The 21,198-nt window shown below is 38.8% G+C and overlaps 1 protein-coding gene across 2 annotated transcripts in view; it reads left to right on the plus strand.

Annotated features, from left to right (window-relative positions):
* Positions 1-16,244, plus strand: part of CPED1 (cadherin like and PC-esterase domain containing 1) — a 148,458-nt gene extending 132,214 nt beyond the window's left edge. For both annotated transcript variants that reach the window (XM_017818173.1, XM_017818174.1), the window contains exons 19-23: positions 5,043-5,263; positions 5,527-5,628; positions 6,417-6,504; positions 8,231-8,377; positions 13,261-16,244. In XM_017818173.1, coding sequence (XP_017673662.1) covers positions 5,043-5,263; positions 5,527-5,628; positions 6,417-6,504; positions 8,231-8,377; positions 13,261-13,488 — 786 coding nt within the window. In that variant the 3' untranslated portion in view covers positions 13,489-16,244. The remainder of the gene's footprint in view (positions 1-5,042; positions 5,264-5,526; positions 5,629-6,416; positions 6,505-8,230; positions 8,378-13,260) is intronic.
* Positions 16,245-21,198: the final 4,954 nt, after the last annotated feature.

Here is a 21,198-nt window from a genome sequence, read left to right on the forward strand (position 1 = left end):
TAAGTGATATTTTTGCATTTCAAACACAATTAACAGGAAAATTTTGAAGTGCTGTGCTTAAGGTTGTTCTGGCTAAATAGATTTTCCTTCAGTCCACTTTTCATATCTGCAGTCTTTTTTCTCCTTCATTTTAAACTCCAAGGCTAATGAGATGCAGACTGTGTCATTCTTAGGGAACTCCACACTTATGTTCTAATTGAATCAAAGAAATTGGTAGTCATAATAAAATATCATACCTGTATTATATTGACTCAACAAAATTCTCTCTAACTGTGGTTAATGACTTCTTACTGTAAGACATATACAATTGTATTAAGACATGATGCTTTGATTTTTGTACAAGAAATTTTAAAAATGGGTGGAGGAAAATGGATTCTAACAGGTTATTATTTACCCAATTAGCAGCATATAGAAAGTTGGCCTCAACAGCAGGAGGGATATATATTTTGCTTCTCAGTGAGAAATACTACCCAGAGTTTACTCTTATAATTAAGCACCATTGAGCCATGTGTAATTAAGAACAGGAAATATGAAAAGACAATATTTGCTGAAGTACTTAAAATTCAGCTGTTAAAACAGGAATTTTAGCTTATAATTTCTTAATAATATTTTAGAGTTAAGTGGTGTTTTGAACTTACAGGTGTTTAAATTTCCTAAGTGTGGTTAATTTATAATGATAGGTCTGGTTAAGAATTGAATTCCACTATGCTTACACAATCTTTCAAAGCCTTTAAGCTGTAATGGAATTTTTCACACAAAATATTTGCAAGAAAACATCTGTCTGTGTGAAAGTGTTGTTCTTTGTCTGGTAAAATTATAACCTTATGTATGTCTGATCCTTTAGTCATCCTGCAGACAAATCCTCATTGACTTGAACAGTACATGACTAAGCCTTGTGCCAGACGTGTAAAAAAAAAGAGATATGAGGTATTCTACACACCTGAGCCATCATCTTCCTTATTATTGTCATAGTCATTCCTAGAACCTTTGGTTGAAATCATATTAAATACTGCATGGCATATGCAACTACAGTGAGTTCATGCAACTGTATAGAAATAAACGTGGATACAGTTACCACACATTAAATTACATTGAATGATTAATTCATCAAAGCTCTTGGGTTAGCTGAAGGACATAGGTTTTCTTCCTCAAGCTAAACACCACTTTTAACCTTTGAGGCTTCCAAGCATTTGCTGAAAATGAAGCTGTCTTGCAGAACATGAATTTTGAAAGATGCTTTCTGAGGGTTTGCATACCTCAACAAAATGTACTTGGCCAGCTCTGCACAAGGGCAGTTTGAAAAGCAGGTAGGATTATGTACAGGTGTCCTCTTCTTCCACCTAATTTCTTTTTCTTTAGAGAGAAGAATTTTTTTTATTTTTCCAGGATTTACACGTCTCACAGCATGGTTGAACCAATAGTTAGAAGCAGATAGTTGAGTGCAGACAAGGTCTTAATGAATGGATGCAGTGTGTGTGCAGATTTGCTGGTGATTTGCTATTCATCCACCAGCCTGGGGTGCATTGGATCACAAGGAATGCACACCTATCTTTCTGTCTGACATCTTCTCTAGACTTAGGGCAGAACATTCCCTTCAATATCCCAGCACACATGGTCTCCACAGAATGACTGTCGATACCCTCCTGTGATGACTGCAAACAGACTACAGCTAGAGAGCAGGGACTGTAGGTTTCAGATACTGCAGTCCTAGTGTTAATGACGTATCTTTCAACAATGCTGTAATTTCACTGTGAAAGATGTAGCTGGAGTTAAACAAATATGCTTGATTCCAGTTATACAGTCCTGATGTAGCTCTTATCTGCTTGAACAGCTAGACTTCTTCACTGAAAGGTTCTGTAATTGACTGACACCTTTTGATCTGCCTCTCTGTACATCCACAAGTCCACTTTGGTTCATTTCTTTCTTCCCCACTTACATCAAGTCTCAAGTGTTCTCTTAACCAACCTGTTCTGAGAGTCTGTGTTAATTTCACAAGTGAAACAATCTGTATTCCTCCCCAGTGGGATGTTGCCATCTGTCTCAATCCTGACTCATCCTGTTCAGCCACACCTTCTCCTAGAAATAAGTATACATTCCCAGATGGACACCCAACAGCATTAGCTGTCTGATCTAATTTCCTGACCTCCTGCTTCACCATTTCATAACAAGTTCACTAAAGAGTGAAAATGGAGATGTTCTGAGACTCACAACATCCTTTGGAGATAGGCTGTGTGCAGTCTCATCAATCTTGTGATGATATTTGAAGTATGTCAGGGCTGTAGCAGTTACCTATTTCATCCAGTTATACTAACTATCAGAAGGAATCTGCTCTGACTCCTATCACCTCCATCACATTTGCAGAACATCAGGACAACAACTATGCTAAAGCCCACCTGGTATTTTCATATGGTGCCCAGCATCATGTCATTTATGAACTAGAGCTGCCACTTTAAGACATAATTGTACCTAACTTGTCTCTCCTGGTACTGATTCATTAAATGACTGCACATAGTGCCCTTCCATCTGCAAACCTGGCCAGCTAGGTACCCCAGGGAAGGCTTGAAAATTCATTCATGGATCTACAGTTTATATGTGTGTGCTTGTGTAGGTATAGAAATTGTAAAGCCCTACAAGGCTAAATTATTTAGTAGTGTAAATGTGTTTTGCTCTAATTTTGACACATCAAAAGATTAGGAAGGATGAGTCGATCTTTGATGCTCTGCACTGTTTGAGACTTCGGAAATATTTAGCATGACACTTCACACTTTAGTTGATAGTAAATGCACAGTGTTGGCAAAAAAAAGATATCTGTGCATCATTTTCATTGGCCTTAGCCATAGTTCTTCTCTCCTTTTATTCATGAAGTTTGTTGTCCTGCTATTTGAAAGGAGTGGTAGATGAGATTAGACCAAACACAGTTAGAAGGAAAAAGTATCTATGAGAATCCTTATCACAGTAGAATGAAGAATGAGAGAAAAATGCCAGATCTGCCCATTTAGTGTAATAGCTGAATGTGCTCCTTTGCAATTCTCATGTGCTGTGATAACAAAATAGTACTGTATGTTACTAGAAGTAGAAGAGAAACAATCTTGGATGTTCTACCAATTGCAGTACGTGTGTAATTTGGTAGTCCCTGTTTGTTATTCTGCTAATGATGTGTTGTGTTTTCACAAAAATGTTCTCACCCACATTACAAGCTAATGACATCCTTGCCTGCTAATATCTGAGAACTACTTTTTAAATAGATATGCATCTAGATACTACAGTGATGGACTCATGAAATGGAGATTAAAGAGACATGGATATAGGCAGACTGAAGAAATTAGGAGATTTTGCAAGCTAAAAGAATTGTTGCTTAAAACCACAGGTTAATCTACTTTAGAATTAGGACATATTCTAAGCATAAACTGTCTTCCTAATTGTAAATAATTGTATGTATGTTTGTGTCTGTCAGAGAGGGAAAAAGAGAATATCCAACCGGTCCTTTCAGGGATCCAAGGATCCTTGACTTCTGTGTGTCATGTTATGCTTGGTTTAAAGCAGTTTCTTCTGACACAATGTGAAAAGCTGGAAACCCCCTTGCATGTGAGAGAAGTGCTTGTTCAGTGCAAGCATGAACAGGAGCTATTTAAGGATTTCCTCTGTGGAGCGGCTTTGAGAGGTCCAGGACAGGAGGTAGAAGAGCCTCTATGCACTTGGTGTTAGTTTTAATTTGTTTGCTACCATACATAATCTATCAAGGGCTTCTCTGCAGCCCTTGATATGCCCATTCTCATCCCTGACACCAAATTAGGGTATGTACATCTGAAACTGCTTCTGTTCTGTAGGAAGTGTCATTGGTACACTGTTGTGACTTATTTTTAATCACAACAAGTTAATAGTGGGAAGTGGAATCAGTTTCCGAAACTGTAACATTCCTCAAGGGAATAGATAAATAGAGATGTATTAGATGAGAGAAGTCCAAGATGCTTCCACCACATAGAATCTCTAAAAACACACTTTGGAAATGTATTCTTAAAAATGTAATCCTGTGCAGTCTCAATTTTATTTGCATAATCAAATATTCAATCTGGAAGTGGTAAAATATCAAACCCCAAACCAAATTAAGAAATGAAACAAAACACCAGCTTACAGGGTGCTACCTACCCTGAGTGCCAGAGGAGGTAGGAGAAGCTGCATACTGTTGTGCAGAGAACAGAGCTGTTACTGTGTTATGGCTCTGTGGGGTTTCTGACTCCCAGTTTTACATTTTTGCTCCTCAGTGTGGATTTTTGGCTGAGGTGACTGTGGTAATTGATTATGCACACAGTTTCATTGGCAAACCGCAGTGAAGCTGGGTTCTCGTACTATTTTGTCATTGCTTACCTGCTTCAGCAGGAGGAACTGCTAGTCCTATCCACTAAAAATAGAGCAATTGCATTAAAAAAACACCCCAAACCACTAAGTTCTGTGGTCTCCAAATAAAGAGATGTTTGATTTGTCAGAGGACTGTAAGAATGAATAGGAACAAGCCCAAATTACTTCATTCATTTGCGAGTTCAGAGTAGCAGAGCAGAGACTGTTATACTTAAAGTACTTCCGTCATCCTGACAGCATTTCTAACTCCCTTTATGGAAGACAGACATTAATCAAGACATGCTGTGTAGGAACAAATCACATGAAAAATTGAAGGAAAAAAAGCAGGAAGCTGCAAGCAATTACGACAGCAGTTGTGTACTAGCAATTGGAAGGATATATACACATAAGCAGAAGAAATTACCACCAAGGATGAAAAATGCAGGGCTAACTATGCAGCTATAGCCATCTATAACCTGCACTTTTGTCTTTGAAACACATAATATTTTTATTAATCAAATCACACAGATTTTTGCTAAAGGGGAACTTTAGTATTGAGATAGGTCTGGAGAACAGGCAGCTCACAGAGGTATTACTTGAACATTATGAGAAGGGTTTAAAGACCTCCTGAGCAGCTATATTTTTTTCTAAGCTTTTGGTTTCTGGATTGTACAACTTCTAAGTCATATCTTTTTTTCCATCTAAAGATTCTTTTTATAGGTGACTCAACTAACAGAGGGATGATGTACTATCTAATAGAAAGAGTGAATAAGACTCTTCAGGAATGGCAAAAGACTCATGATGTTAAATGTTATCATAATATCAATGAGGGGAAAACATTTATCAGTTACTCCTACTACCCCCAGTTCTGGATGAATGCAAACCAGAGACGGAGTTTTGAAAAAGCACTGGAACAGCTGCTGCAGAGGTACTGTACAAACTCTATTGTACCCTTGTTTGTATTATTGTTCTATTCGCAAATGTGTTTAACACATTTCACAATTAAAGATGGTAAACTATTACGCATAACGTGTGCAGACCATGTTGTGTGATTAAAAAAATAGTAGAAAATTACATCAGGCCTCTGATCAGGGTGCCAGATACAGTTCAGTGAAATGCAATGCAATGCAGTTAAAATGTTTGCCATCTGTTTTAAAGCAAGATGTGTTGTTTTTCTTTTCTGGGTTTCAGGTCACGTCCCCTGGAGAACACAGACCAGACTGTATTAATTGTAGGTGGTGTTCAGTGGCTTAATTCCAATCACCTGCAAATTATCCAAAAGGTGTTGAGCAGGTAATGCTATGTACTTGGTGTTATTCCAAGTTTTGATATGATAAATTATGAGAAACAACAATTTTTAAACACAAAAATTTCATTTGTTTTTTCATGGGTATGCATTTAAGTGGCTTTGAAAAAAAATAAATATACATTGTCTTTTGATGTTTCTGTTAAGTAAATATTCAAGGTGAGGCCACACCAGTGTCCTGCTCTACTCTGCAATGGTGCAGCCTCACCTTGAATATTGTGTGCAGTTTTGGTCATCACAATATAAGAATGACATTAAGCTACTTGAGAGTGTCCAAAGGAGGGCAACGAAGATGGTGAAGGGCCCTGAGGGGAAGCCATGTGAGGAGCAGCTGAGGTCACTTGGTCTGTTCAGCCTGGAGAAGAGGAGACTGCGGGGAGACCTCATTGCAGTTACAACTTCCTTGTGAGGGGAAGAGGAGGGGCAGGCACTGATCTCTTCTTTGTGGTGACCAGTGACTGCACCCAAGGGAATGGCCTGAAGTGGTGTCAGGGGAGGCTTAGGTTGGATATTAGAAAAAGATTCTTCACCCAGAGGGTGACTGGGTGCTGGAACAGACTCCCCAGGGAAGTGGTCACAGTACCAAGCCTGCCAGAGTTCAAGAAGTGTTTGGATCATACTCTCAGGCACATGGTGTGACTCTCAGGGTATGGTCCTGTGCAGGGCTAAGAGTTGAACTTGATGATCCCTGTGGGTCCCTTCCAACTCAGCATAATCTGTGATTCTGTGATTAAAATGTTTGTCCTTTTTTTTTTTTTTTTAATTTGCCAAACAGGGAAAATCTATCAAATATCCTGGTAATTATCAAATCCATAGGCATGGGCTTTCACCTCCCGGTGGATGGAATACATTCTCTATCACAAGTAAGCTATAGTACATTTTGAATGTATTTTCATGGAAGACTTGTCATTTCAGCATTAATTTTGCTGTCTGGTCAAAATACGTTACAACCTCTGCTGAGCAAGCTTTAAGTGGATCAAAGAAAGATTAATGTTTGTATTTGCTCATACTGCTTACTAATATAGATTCAAACCAATTCGCCTTATTTCAAGGATTCCACTGCAATCAGAGAGCCACTGGAGATGCTGTGCTTGGTCAGCTGTCCCAAGAACCAGAAGAAGCTCCAATATTAATCCTCTTGTCCAAGTTGAGAAATTGAGCTAGGGATAAGCAGACTGCTCCTTGTACCACATTGAGCACAGGCCCTTCACAGGCTTCCTCCGTGTTTACTGCTGGATCAGATTCACTGGTCTGGCTGCATTGCATAACTCTCATAAATCTACCTTAACTCACCTGTGAAACCAGAACATTGCAGAGCAGCTGGAATGTACCAGTGAATCCAGCCTGTTATTTGTATGTTAATAATATGTTACAGTTAGTTTAAATCATATCCAAGACCCAAATGGGCTCATTTCAATGAGCTTTTGTAACTCATTCAATTCAATATTTTTATTTAGAATTTGGACATTAATTCTCTATTCTCTACACATAAAATGCATGGATGAGAAGCACTAGAGGGCAGAACGGAGTGCATGATGCCTACCAGCACTGTGTGTCATGCTCCAGCTATTCACAGGTGTGGAAAAGAGAAAATTATTAGCTTTCATAGATTACATACAGCACTCCTTTCACACTGGGGACTGGTGTCTGCGTCTTTTTGCAACCATAACACACTGCTGTATTCAGTGTGTGACTTACTGCTACTCTCACCCTTCTTTCTGCTACAGAGACTACCCTGTCTGATTTTGCCAATTCTTTCTGTCTAACTATTTATCTACCTTTTCTCTACTAAATGTCTTCTTATTGATTCAAACAATTTTTTTAATTTATCTGGATGACCACAATAGAATACAGTAGGGAAATTGTTGTCATCAACATGAAGAAACATTTTCATAGCTCCTGCCACAGGTTTCAGTAGAGTTCAGTCCTAGGAGGAAGAAGAATTTTGATACAGGGTAGGTAAGGCAAGAATAAAAAGAGTATTAAAGGCTTCTGAGGAGTACTTTTTTATCTTTTTTATTCAGTAAATTGGCAAAACTCCAGAAATCAACTATGATGAATAACGGACATTCTTTTCTCTTTCAATATTGGAATCATATGCCAAATTACCCATGTGGTTTGGGTGCTCTAGGCTTCAGGACTACCACAGCTACTCTCAAAGCTCTTCTATCTGCAGTGTCCAATCCACCACCTTGCCACCTTCATGGCTAAATTTTTTTCTATTCTTGGCCTTACTGCAGTATCTTCAGAAATAGTAATCTGTTCTTCAGTATAACCATTTTTAAGATACCCATGTCCTTTACTCCTTTTTAAGCAACAGCCTCAATGAATTTGATTATATTTTAAACAACCTTGAAATCTTCCTGTAAAGGAAGCTGCACAACTACTGAAAAGTAATTGTAATTTCTGCAAACATCTACAACAGCCTTGGAGTAGCAGCTATTTCCAAGAGTGAATTTATAGTAATTCATGCCTGGAGTATAACATCATTGCTTATTCAAAATGCAGTTTTGCTATTCATTTCCATGACACAATACCCCTTAAACAGCCCTTCTGACAAGACATTGCAATATTTTATCTGGAATGCAGGCACAAATACAAAACCTGTGGAATGAAAACTTGATTATTCTGGATACAGCAAAAAATTTGGGCTACGAAGTGGTTGACACCTTTGTCATCACCATGGGACGTTACAAGGAATTCCTGCAAGGGAAGTGTGGTTGCCATTTCCATGAGGTAATAATTTACACTTATATAATTTCCAGGTATTTAAGATATTTTAACTGTCAGGTGCTTAGAAACGAAAAGGTATGCAATGAGGTTAGCATTTGTGACTCAAAGTTAGGCCTGAATACAAATCGTGGGTATAGGAGTTTGTACAGGGCACTTGTCCCTCGCTGCTTGGAGTGTAAGGCCACCCAAGGACAGGCTGAACTGCTGTAGTGATAATTCCTCAAAATAAGAATAAATGTGCTCTTCTGCAAAGGTAACTCATATAAAAGGATGTTGCACAGTTTCCAGGTTGTTATATTATTTGTTATGTGTTATATATCCCTGCTGCTTCTTCATGGACTGAGTTTATCTTTTTATCGTACCTCAGTCTCACAGGTTTTTTTCTGATGGCTTCCCAACTGAGCAGCTCAGTGCACACACATCAAATCATAAATACAATTAAAATGGAGCTTAACATTGAAGGACCAATCTCACTGCTATGTATCTGTTTTCCCTTGACTGAGAAAAAATTATCTGGGATAGTTACAGTAACCAACTATACAAACAGAAGTATAAGTTGTAAGTGAGAAATTGCCTGTGATGCTACATTCTTCATTCTTATGAACTGAAATCTGGATTGTTTAACAAAAGATTAGGAAACTACCTCAAGTTATTTAGCTAAAATCTGTCTAGAGCCATAAGACTGGGATTGTCATATCTTTCAGAAAGATTGCATTTTCTCTGAGTGATCAAAAGAGAGGTGGAAGTTTTGATAGAATGAAATACAGAATAAGAACAAATTGTTACTGAAAAGTTAAAACTGGGGGGCAAAAAGGGTACAAAGAAAGATGGCTCTCTGAAATCAAGAGTTAATAAATTTATAATGTTTCATAGTCAGCTGGGGGCTTTTAGCCAATAAGAAGCTACGAGTTCAAAAAAATCTCAGAAATTTGATTACTGACTAGAATAATGACACAAGTAATTTGATATGCCATTTAGAATACAAAAACTTAATTCTCATGGAGAAAATCCTCGGATTTTTTTTTTTATTAGAGTTATCAAAAGCGCATAAGTGTTAAAAAAGACTAGCACCACACAAGTGAAATGCTAGTATTTTTTCAGCATAATTTTAGGAATTTGTTTTCTGTCAAAATAAATTACTTTAAGTAAGAGAGACCATCAAATGTTTTCTGAACCTCTCAAGGATAAACTGCCTTTCCTTATTTTGCCAAGTCATGCCAATTTTTCTGTAAGCCTCACTTCTGGCCAAACCTGTTCCCAGGACCTGAATGTGTTCAGGGTTAGCAGAGAAGCTCTGAAGAGTTTTTCAGGTACAAAGATGGGCCATGACACCAGGAATGAAGTGGAGGTACTAATTTTTGCTGTGAAAAAATATCACAGCATAAAACAACAATCTAAAAATAAAGGTGCCTTCATCAGACACCCACAGTATACACTGGAAACCAAAATATCCTGTGGCTAATTAAACCTACGAGTAGTTTAAACTAAACAAACTGAAATTCAGCGGTGATGATCGTAAAATTCAAGCATAGGCTCCAGAGTGTCCTTGTGGTGTCTGCATATGCATAGCAAGTCTATTTTCTTGTAGCCTGTGGATTATATTTAACTCTCTTAGCCACAGCAGAATAAAACAATAACTATAAAGCTTTGATTTTTCTCCATAAATACACAGGCAGAAATATTATCTCAAACACAGTCTACCAGACAGCAAATGCATTTCCAGAAGAATCTGGGGAGTCAATTGACTGGAACTGGCAGGGACTCTGCTCCGGTATGAGGCTGCCTGGGACAGACCACAAGTTTGGGAGTGTTATCAGACCCATCTGATCTCTAGTGCCATGTGTCAGCCTCACAGCTGGTTTCCACCTCAGCTCCCCAGCAGCTCACATGTTTTCAGGCCATTGCCATGGCCTCTGTAGTGCTTTGGGACCAAAATCAGCAGGTGTGGCTGGTTAACCAGTCCTTTAATCTACGCTGCTCAGAACTTGAGAGGCACAAACACAGCTCAGTACAAATGGAGTTAGAAAAACGGAGTAAGTCACAGAGCACATATTTATGTAATAGATAAATCATCCCATGGAGTAAATGCCTCCCTCCATTTTACCCAGAAAGCTGTATTAACCCTTTTTTGTCTAGAGCACAGATGTTGGTGTCTTCGTGGGTCACTGGGAATGCTTGTCACTTCTACAGATCTTACAAGTGAAAAGGAGAGCTTCAAAGTGAAATATTTCAGATGCTTTGTATAGAACTGGGTGGAAAACAGCAGGGTGTGATCGGTCATCAGCATTTTTCATGCACTCCCCCATCATTTTGTATGAGCTCATGTTCAGATTTGCTCTTGTTTCTGTGCCGGAAGAATCTCAACAGAAAGTATGTGTTTCTGGGGAGGATCACTGGAGAATTTGGCCCACAAAGATGTTGTTAATGAGGCTTGAGAGGTCGTTGTGCCTAAAAGAGGCACAGATATGCCCAGGAGAATTCATCAGCCACTAAAATCCAGACTTGATCCTTGAGGAAAGCAAAAAGAAAGTCCTTGAATGCTTTTGATACCTCGTTAGTTTTAACAGTTTTGTCATCAGCTTATTTCTGCATCCTGGCATCCTGGCAAGAGGAGTTTCATCAGGTGCTGAAGCAGTTTGCACTAGGAAAATGGCATTTTGCCTCTGAGGACAGAGCCAAGAATACTGTGTAAAACCCCAGCACTTTTCATGTTTTCTGAAACCAGATGAGATAGATTAAGTCTGTTGCTTTGTACTTTCACTTGCTTTCTCTTAAAAAAATGACACTCCTAAATGCCCAGAAGATGACACTCCCCTATAATTGCCATCTGAGCTAAAGCATGGCTGTGCTGGAAGGGGGGACTGGCCATTCTCTGCAGTAAAAAAAACAAGAACTGAAATGCCCTCAGCAGTTCTCATTTAGTTCCCAATAGCTGTCTGAAGAGAAAACTGTTTCCTCTGATTGTCCTCAAAAATTGAGTTCTCACCAACCCACTTCAGTGGGTCTTTAGGGTGAGCCTGATAGCATAGAAATCTGCACCTCTGTAGAGCCTACAATCTTTGCTCAGATTGCCAAGGGATCTGGGCTTTCAACGGGATTATGTTGAGCTGAGACAAACTATCTTGCATAACCCTGGTACTTGCTGCCCAAACATACTTCTAGTTCTGTGCACACATGCAAACTTGATTTTTTACTTATCTCATTCTTTTAAAATGCTTATGGAGAAGTAGATTGGGCAGCACTTATAAAGACCATTATAGAAGCTATTTTTAAATTCAAATTTATTTCCTATTTTAATGGCAATGAAATCAAATCATGGTCACAACATAGAAACTAGCAACCTTGGGATTTTGGTATCTTAATCAGTGGCTGGCTGACTGCTGGATGAACATTAGATTGCATTCCTGGGAGATTATGCCTAACAGGAATGCAGTTTGGGTGATTGGTTCAAGGTGGCATCATTTTGAAATAGTTGTAAGATTTAAGGCACTAATTTAGAAAAATGAACCTGCAGTAACTGAATAAAAACAAATAATAGCCCTTCACTTAGCTGTATCAAATTGATCAGAGGATATATTAATTTTCTACATGGGTAGTTCCTGGTCCTTTTTCAGTTCAGCTGGCTTCCTCATGGCCTCTCTGCTCAATCTTTCAAGCCTTTGCACATGTTACTCCTTCACTCACACTTAATTTTGTATGATTTGTTTAGTTTATTATAATATTCACTTCATCTGAACATTTATTCTGATTGTTCAGTGGCAGTAAATATACCTTATATTTTTTAAAAGCTAACATGCTTCTGAATAAATATGCGCATTAATAAATGAATTCTGCATTTTCAAGCGTCTACTGTGATTGATATAGCAGGAAAACTGATGGGCATCAGAGCTATCAAGTCAGCATATGTTTACTTTTTAAAAAATAAGTTAACCACTTGTCTCCTTTTCTGCTTTCTCTGGATTTGCCACTGCTGGGGCTGAGGTCTTCTGTCCTGCATATGCGCAAGGTTCTGAAGTTTTGCCTCTCTTGCAGTTGCTTCATTATCCATCAGTAACTGAGTGTTCACTGAGACAAGATCTTCAGCATTTCACAGGAGACCACCCTCCCTAGTCATTAGGCTCCTGACAACCATACCTTTCACTTTCTCTCTTATTAGTCCCATGGGCATTTGTTTATTCCATACGAGTTGAACCTGATAATCCCAGAGCTTTATACATACTTGAGGGGCCAAGGTGCATCATTCTTTGGCACTAGTTACTGAATCATGTTGTGGTTATGTCAGGTAATATGAGGTCATGTGAGGCCCTGGGGACAGGGATGTTAAATTGCACCATAACTCCCTTCTTGGAGAAACATGATACATGAGTGTTTTCATCTCAACATGGGGGTGGGCCAGGTTTGCATCAAGACCTTAGAGTGAGACATTCTCATAGTTGAGACAAGGCTTTTAGCTGAGTCACAGTATTTGTTCCTCAAGTGCTTAATATCAGAGCAGAATTTAAACCTTTCTGCAGTTTGGGGCTGTCCTTTGTTTTTTCACATGCTGAATATACAGACAAACTCTGAGTATGAATTTTATTGTTTTCCGTAAACTGTCTCTAATGAAGAGAACAGAATCTAATATACATTAGAATTAGCATTACAGAATCTACCGAGTATAATGGGCCTATGCATTTAGATTTCAAGACTTAAGATCTTGCACTTTAGTTAGTATGTAACATAACAAGTTGGCCATTAAAATACTGTTTGCGAGCAACTTGCAGCTCAAGGTAAGAGTATCAGGACCTGCTTTGTGCACAACTGCCGCAGCATTTCTGTGCACACAGCTGTGTATCTGTCTTTCTAGATGCAGGCAGAAAGCACTCACATATGTCATTTTTTTGCAGGTGGTGAAATCCAATCCCTCTGAAGAACAGCCACACATAACAATGACGTTATCAAGGCACTATACACTGGGGAAATATTTCGGTGGTCAAAGCAAACCATCACAACTGCAGGATTATGCAACAAATTCTCACTCCCCATATCATGTCCGAGGTCCAATAAATCAAGTATATTCTGAAATCCTTCTCAGCAGGCTCTGTGCAAGTAAGAGGGAGCTTGTCAGCACATAGTCTCTCTTGGATATAGTGCTGGTACTAGAGAAATACCACTACGGGAGTGACAATTGAAGGATGATTGAGAATTTTGACATGCTTCCTTGACTGACTGAACATACACACAGAGTTTGGGACATGTGGTATTTTTTCAAAAACATTATGAAATTGAGATATGCCCTGGTGACTCTGTTGTGTCAAAATGGAAGGTGGAGAGAAGAGAGGAAGTTACTTGAACTGTTGCCAAAGACTAGAACAGCTGTAGCTCAAGCAACTGTGTATTTATGATAGTAAAGAGAGAGAAATATATTTACTTGAACATTTGGAAAGGACTGCTTCAGTTCTTCAGCACTATATAGTTTTCTATTTATAGAGACACTGTAATATTTGAATGTATTTAGAAACTGACTACATTCCATTTTAAAGAGTTTTATTTTATATGGATAGATTCCCCCTGAATATCAAACCTTTTCTCGTTATACACTTGGTTTATACAACTGAAAATGTCTATTAGCATTTTACTGATGATGCCAAGTTTGAACTCTAGTGTTTTTAGTGAAAACACACCTCTTCTTTATATCTTAGATGGAAGAGATATCTATCTATTTTTTTGCATGTTCTAAAGCTAATAGATAGATTCCTTACACTTGAGAATGAGTTTCAATGTAACATGTAAATATAGCGAATTTGTTAACATAACTTTATTTATGGTTGCAGTTTAGGAGAGTGCCCATATGCAAGAAGAACACTTAGATAAGTGCTTCAGTGTCTACCTTGGCCTGTGAGCCAAGCAAGTATTCTTCCCACATGGAAGTGCTGCTTCTTTCATGATTTTCATAAAATACTTGCCCATGTGTGAAGCCAATACCACAAACATAAGAAAAATCCCCTTTTCAAGCACACATAAAAACTTCAGGATCTGGTTATTAATAGGTCATGAGGAGCGTGCGATGCAATGGCAGCAGGAGATTTACTGCCAGCATCCCATGCTTGGCAGGGACAAGACCTTTTGTGAATGCTAGTTTCAGTTCAGACCTTCTCTGAACTGCAGCTTCATGCTGGAGCCCAGATATATCAGCAATGTTTGCAGACCTTCTGTGAGGGAAACCCCAGGGAGACGCTGTCTGCTGGTCCCCTGCCATGAGTGTTGGCAGCCCACTCATTCACAGTTATGGTGCCATGATGGGAAACCAAGCACAGTCCAGGTTTAACAGCTGAGTGACAGGTTAATGGCAACCTATAAGACTGTTGTCCCTACAAATTATCCAGTTATGTATTTTCATTAATCCAGTCATGCAGCAGGCAATTAAGGCACTGCTCTCTCCCACTATCGTTACAGAAAGGAGTCTGAACCAGGTAAGTGCAGGTCTAAGAAAAGATCTACTGAGTCTGTGTCATGCTTTCCCTTCACAGTTTTACATATAATCCTCCATTAGCTTCTAATTTGGGAAAGGAAGCCTCAAAGCATGTCACAGAATAAACAAATTATAGCAAGGAATCATCATCTTATTTACCTTAGTAGTGCTAGTAGAAGTAGGGCTAACAGTTCATGACACAACATTTGGGGTTTGCCAAAGATCCTTAAACTCAACAATCTGTATGCCCAGCTATAGTTTTATGAATTCATGCTCCTTTAGGTGAGATATGTAGGGATGCAATGAGAAATTGTTATGCAGTATGGAGTTTGGCTTCCTAGGTAATAGAAATATCCTCAAAAAGAGGATCTGGCACATCTAGTTTAGGAGACCTTCCACTATGCTGAAAAAGCTCCTAACTTAGACAATTACTCACATTTTGTGAGATGGTGTGATTATCTCTGTTTCTGTATAATATGCTGCTGATTGCTTACAGTAAATGTCTCCAAATTTCTGTGTAAGGTTTTCCCTGGTGTGGAGCTTCGCTTGAAAGATGGGTCAGGAGCTGTGCATAAATACAGAAAAAACAGCATTTGTTTTTTGAGCAATATGATTATCTAAAGAATATTGTATGCAAATGATATAATATATTCTCTTGGGTCTGGAATTCCAGAGATTCACAGCCTTAAAGCTGAAAGATATAATATCATGTCATTATTAATAGGCGATGCAAAATACAGCCAGATGTCTTCAGTATTAAGATGATCAATAATAGGTGTATTACAATTCTGCTTCTGTTAATATATGGAGGTTTTTTGGTAGCTCATTTAAATCCACATGCTGTTACTGCTATTGTTCTGTACACAAATGTCTTTAAGGTATGAACTGGGTTTTTATGTTTGGGTTTTTTTAACCAAAGCCTATTGATGAAAAGGAAAGAGCTGACTTTGTTATACTGTAGCTGATATCAGTGAATGTGCAATTCATGAGTTCTAGTTTCACCACAAAATGGTTTACATGTGCTGTACACCCAGATGTCTTAATGTTTTCCAAATCCTAATATTTTTCAAGTGTTTTAAGTGGATATTTTCCTGTGTTTCCTATTTCTTACATGTCTATGTAGATATATATTTGTCTGTACAGAGTCATTGGTACAATATGCAAATTGATCTTTATTTAAATGAGTTCTTTGAATAAGCTTTTTTGAACATTATATATGATCCATGTAGTCTTAGGAATAAACAAAGGAAATGCAGACTAAAACAGGTACCAAGCTACATTTTCATTACGTAACTTTAAAATATATCTAGCATCTCTAGGTATGTGAAAGATGAGAGCTGAGATTGACATGCAAGGATCACTTGCTCATACACATTAAAATTTATGGATTAAGACAATAAAAGAATCACTATGTTTGTATTCCAGTTAGAGCATGTATTGTTATCAATGATTTACTCTAGAATTATCATATCTGCTGTGATGTTTTGCCTATATAAGCATTAAAGTGTTCCTATATTCCATATATTTACTTCAGTCCCATTACTTACCATTAAAATAGCAAAGGACCTAATTGTCAAGGTGAGTTCCACCTCCTAACACAGATATAAGTGGCCCTGCAATTGGTGGTAGGATTGAAATATTCAGGCTGGGAAACAAGTACACTGAAAAGTAAAGTTTCCTGCTCAAACATTCCCAGCAGCACATGGGGTTTAGAATAGAACCAGGGTATACTTTAAGTACAGGTAGAGAGAAACTGGAACTATGCTGCAAAATAAATACTCTGACATACAGAGCAGTAACCTCAGCTCTTATTACATCCCTTTAAACTCTAGCTGAAGCTGGAGCATGATTTACCAGTGTCCAACGACACTGCATTGCAACTCCTCGTCTCTCATATTAAATATTACATAGATGTTGAACTGTGAGTTTGAGCCTTGCAGGATAGATGGTCACCATGATCAAGTCCATCCTAATGAGTATCTTTGGAATAACTGGCTATAATAAAAGAAGATTTCTCTATTTGTAGGGAAATGCCTTGAGAAGTCATCTCTTTCACAGTGTTACATACAAGGCCTTTGTTTTTCTCTTCTGTCACATATTTAAGGGACATCAAAGTCAGTTTATTTGCTTAGTGGGTGGAGTTGCAGGGCATCAAATTACCTCAAGGTTGAAATAACCACTAATAGTTATGCTTCTGTTGCTATGTTGAGCCAAAGAGAATGCTTTGAAGATGCAGATATGTGTGATATTAAGTTGACTGCAGTCCAGGGATCTTTCAGATTACTTTTTTAGAGTAAAGCAATTTTTAGAGGTGCAGTGAACTATTTGGCATAGAGTCAAACTGCTAAACAAGTCTCTGTAGGCTTACATGAAAAATACGGTCTTACCTTCTTGTTTGCTTGCTAGCCTTGCATCTGGCTTGTTTTACCTCACTGTTATGACTATCTGTACTGGCCCTACTCCACATTAGTCTTTTTTTCAGATGACCTTAGAAGTTTGTGTTTCATCAGACCAGCAACTTCTGGAAATCTAAGATGTGATTGTTGCAAATTCATGCATTTTTCACAATTCTTCAAAGTATCAGTGATTAATTTAATGTTTTTGTCAATTCCAACAGCAAAAGATCTAATGAGTGCTACAGAGGTAGAACAAGCTTCTTGTCTGGGGCAGTGGTTTTCTCTGATGAATTTAAAACAGCTGTGTTGTGTTAAGTAGTTAGTTTGCATTAGCACTTAGCTCTTCATGGAGCTTGCCCTTACCAAGCAAAAATCCATCTTTCAAACTCCGCCACCATCTTTGCACTTGTAAATCTTCAAAACACCAGAACAGTCAGTGTATAATGCAGGCACACCTGTGTATTGGTGCTGCAGTATTTAATGGTACCTTCACACTATCCATTGAACAGGAAAGCTCTGACTACACAGTAAAAATATGCATTTTAGCCTTACTCGCCTGTGGTTTGATTGTACTAAAAACAGTGCTACATGACAGTCCAGGCCAGTACCTACTCAAGTCATTAACCTGAATGGTCAAGATGAGCCTGTAGGGTCACAACAGGGTCTCCTGCAGCACAAGTTTCTCTCGCAATGGACTTCTCCCTTTTGTAGGTTCTTTCATCTGGCTGGTTGGGCAGCTCCTCAGCACTTGTGGCAGCCCTTCCTGCAATCCCTCAAACACGTTCAACAACCTTGGCAAGGGACAGCATGTTAAGGAGCCCTGAACTGAAGATCAAGCATATGTTCTAATGAAATCTGAACCAAGGTCTTTATGAAACACAGCATTTATGCAGCATCACCTTGATTTCCTTTAGAACTGAACTTCCCTAATGAGGAGCAGGATTCAGTCCTTTTCAGCTGAAACTCAAATAACAAGGTCTTTTCCCAGCTTTTGACAAACTTTATCCCCACTGCTTGCTTACATGGAATGAAGGGAGGGAACTGCTTTGCATGCTCCCACCTAACTAAGGTGAACCTAGCGTTCACCGTAGTGAACACTAAGCTGTGTTCACACGTAGTCAATGCAGTTGGCATTTCCCTCATATACCCCACTGTGGGGACAAAATCCTCCCAGCAGATGGTTTTCACTATTGTGATTTTTTATCTGTTGTGAGCAATGCAATTAAAACAGACAGTGCCTGGCTCAGTGTCTGCCAGTAATGTTTGCCTGGGTGCTGCTCTCAGGATGCTGGGTAGATTCTGGGTGAAGACAAGACTGGAGAATTAAAATCCTTGAGTGAGGAATCAAAATGACTGAGACACCTTTTGACAAAGTCAAGGCAGTCATGAAGATCTCACTGTAGATTAAGTGGGTAAAGTTAAAGTTGTCAGGAGCCCATTCAAGTCAGTAAATTCTGTGGATTATTTTCAGGGTTTGAAGACCGGATCTGTATTTGGCAGAGTTTCTCACTTGTCATGTTCCAAAAACATCTTTTATGTTTTCTTTTATTCTTGTCATTATCAGCTTCTCTGTTATGATTCGCTGGGACTAAGGAGTTTGAAGCAATATTCTACTCTGCCTGATAATGATTGTGTAGCCTCCACAGATGGTAGTCAAGTCATCTCATAGATCAGAGAAGTTTTATTATTTCTGAAGGGTTTTGTTCCTTTAAGTCCATATGCCAGCTCCAAAGTTTCTTTATATTTACAGAAATTTTTAGTTATGATAGCTTTAATGCCTCCAATGTATCCAAAGAAACCTGCCAATCCCTATTTATCCTAATAGGATGGACTTTAGGCCTTGAAAACCTGACCTTGCAAGCCATTAGATAAGCAGCACCCAGACTGATGTAGCCCACAACTGGCTTCCTTTAAAATAGAGAATCACAGTCACATCTTCATCTATAATAAAGCAATGTTCTCTTCTACTGAAGTTTTTACTGGAGTGATTACAATTTGTGAACTGATAGGTGTGGTTTTTTTCAGCTCAGGGTGTTTGTCAAGCTCTCTTTACAGCAAATGGTATCTATTAGCTACTGTAAAATCCTGTTTCAACATCCTTTGAGCACTGTATCCTGCCCAGTTGTTATAAAACACAGACATACAAGGTGGTAAAAGGTTAAATCATAGCAGTTCTTACTGTTCCACCCATTACTATTCCCTAAATTCTACATTGCATCATTTCTGTGCAGTAACAAAGAGGGTGTAGTAACCTCTTAATGCTGGCTGTCTGCACAGCTCTCTAGGCTGTCTGCACAGTCTGTAGAACAGTTCAGCTCTGAAGCCTTGATAGAGTTATCAAAATAGCACACCTTCAGCTGTGAAATGCATCCAACAGAGCCTGCAGACATATTCAAAACTCACCTGTTGGGTCAAGGTCAGCCTGGAAATCAAGGACAACAGCTTCTAGAGACTGTTTTCAGGCACCAAAACCTGGTTTCCTCCTTAACTCTAGACATTTAACTGAGGCATTTTAATTATGACTGTGGTCACACTAGGCTTCTTTGTAATCATCACAGGAAGACTGAAATCTGAATTATTCTCTAGAGGTGTCTATTGTTTCTACAATATTTTTTACTGTAAAGAGAATCTAAAGTAACTCTCAGATTTTTCTGATTGGTGACTAAAGTTTTGAGAAAAGAATATCAGTTCAACAGATGAGTGGCTGTGGGATTCCTTGCATAGGTAGAAGATGTTATTACCTCCCCCCTCTGGTCCTTGAGACCAGGATCACAAGCCCACTACCACCACCACCACCACCACCAGGATATGCTCTCCAGCATGGAGAACATGGAACATCTGCTCTTGGAGCTGCCTGATTGTTTAACAGTGTGCTGGGTCAGAGGGAAGCCAGCCCTGCAGGTATTTTGGTGAGCTGAACATTTGATGGTAGCATGGGATATACAGGTTCAAGACCTTTCATTTGGGTAAATGAAGAACAAATCTCCATCTACTGCCTTACAAGAGGGCTAGATGAATGTCTCTATGTGAGAAAAGCAGAGCTGACAGGCACTTAACTCCTGAAAATAGCAGAGATTCTTTTTCAGGTTTGAGGCCATATCAGAGATAGTACCTGACTGGTATTTAACAGCTCCAGTTTCTAGCATTTATGCCTGTATCAGAAGTGCATGGAGAGCCCAAATAACTCAGGGACTGCTGACCTCTGTGCAGTAAAAAGGTCTAATAGGTGTTAAAAAATGAGCCTGACAGGTTGGTCACATCCCCCATTTTGGCTCTGTGAAGAATTTATTGCCCTGAGCACCTCTCCACACCTCAAACACACAAATAAACCCCAACATAACTTCCCTCTGTGTGGTTTATAGCTATTTATGTAATTGCTCTCCAGCTCAATTAAAAACACTACAGTATATAAGAGACCTCTATGAATTAAAGTGTGTAAACTAACCTGGGCAATTTCAGATAGTTTGAGTTGGGCAGCTGTTAGATAGCAGCTATGACAGTTGGGTGAATGGTAGCATCCCTGAAGAGAGAGGTGAAAAACAAATGCTGAGCTGGAGGCAGGAGGGAGCTGACAATCTCTCCACAAGTTTGATGCAGGCAAACTGCATCCTTCCCCACCGAACACCTGTTGGTGGACTTCTCTTGCAGCTCCTGGGGTTTAAATGCCTGGCTTTAAAATATCCTTAAAATAGTGTGAATAAATACAATTACATATACATATACAAGTACAAGTTTGTAAATGAGACAAAAAGGGTCAAAATCAGGAACTTTTTAATGTTTGGTAACTATATCTAACTGTGTCTAGGGAGCTCAGGAACTATAATGAATCTATAAAACAAGTTAACACCTGCTCCTCACAGTTCTGTTAATTAACATTCAGTAGAGATGCAAGTCATTTTAATGAGTGATCTGTCGCTCCACAGGAGACAGTCTGGAGTGAAGTGTCTGTCTAGACAAGGCTGCGATTACCACATTTT

This window comes from Lepidothrix coronata, unplaced genomic scaffold (assembly GCF_001604755.1).
Source record: "Lepidothrix coronata isolate B3197 unplaced genomic scaffold, Lepidothrix_coronata-1.0 Scaffold66, whole genome shotgun sequence".
Lineage (NCBI taxonomy): Eukaryota > Metazoa > Chordata > Aves > Passeriformes > Pipridae > Lepidothrix > Lepidothrix coronata.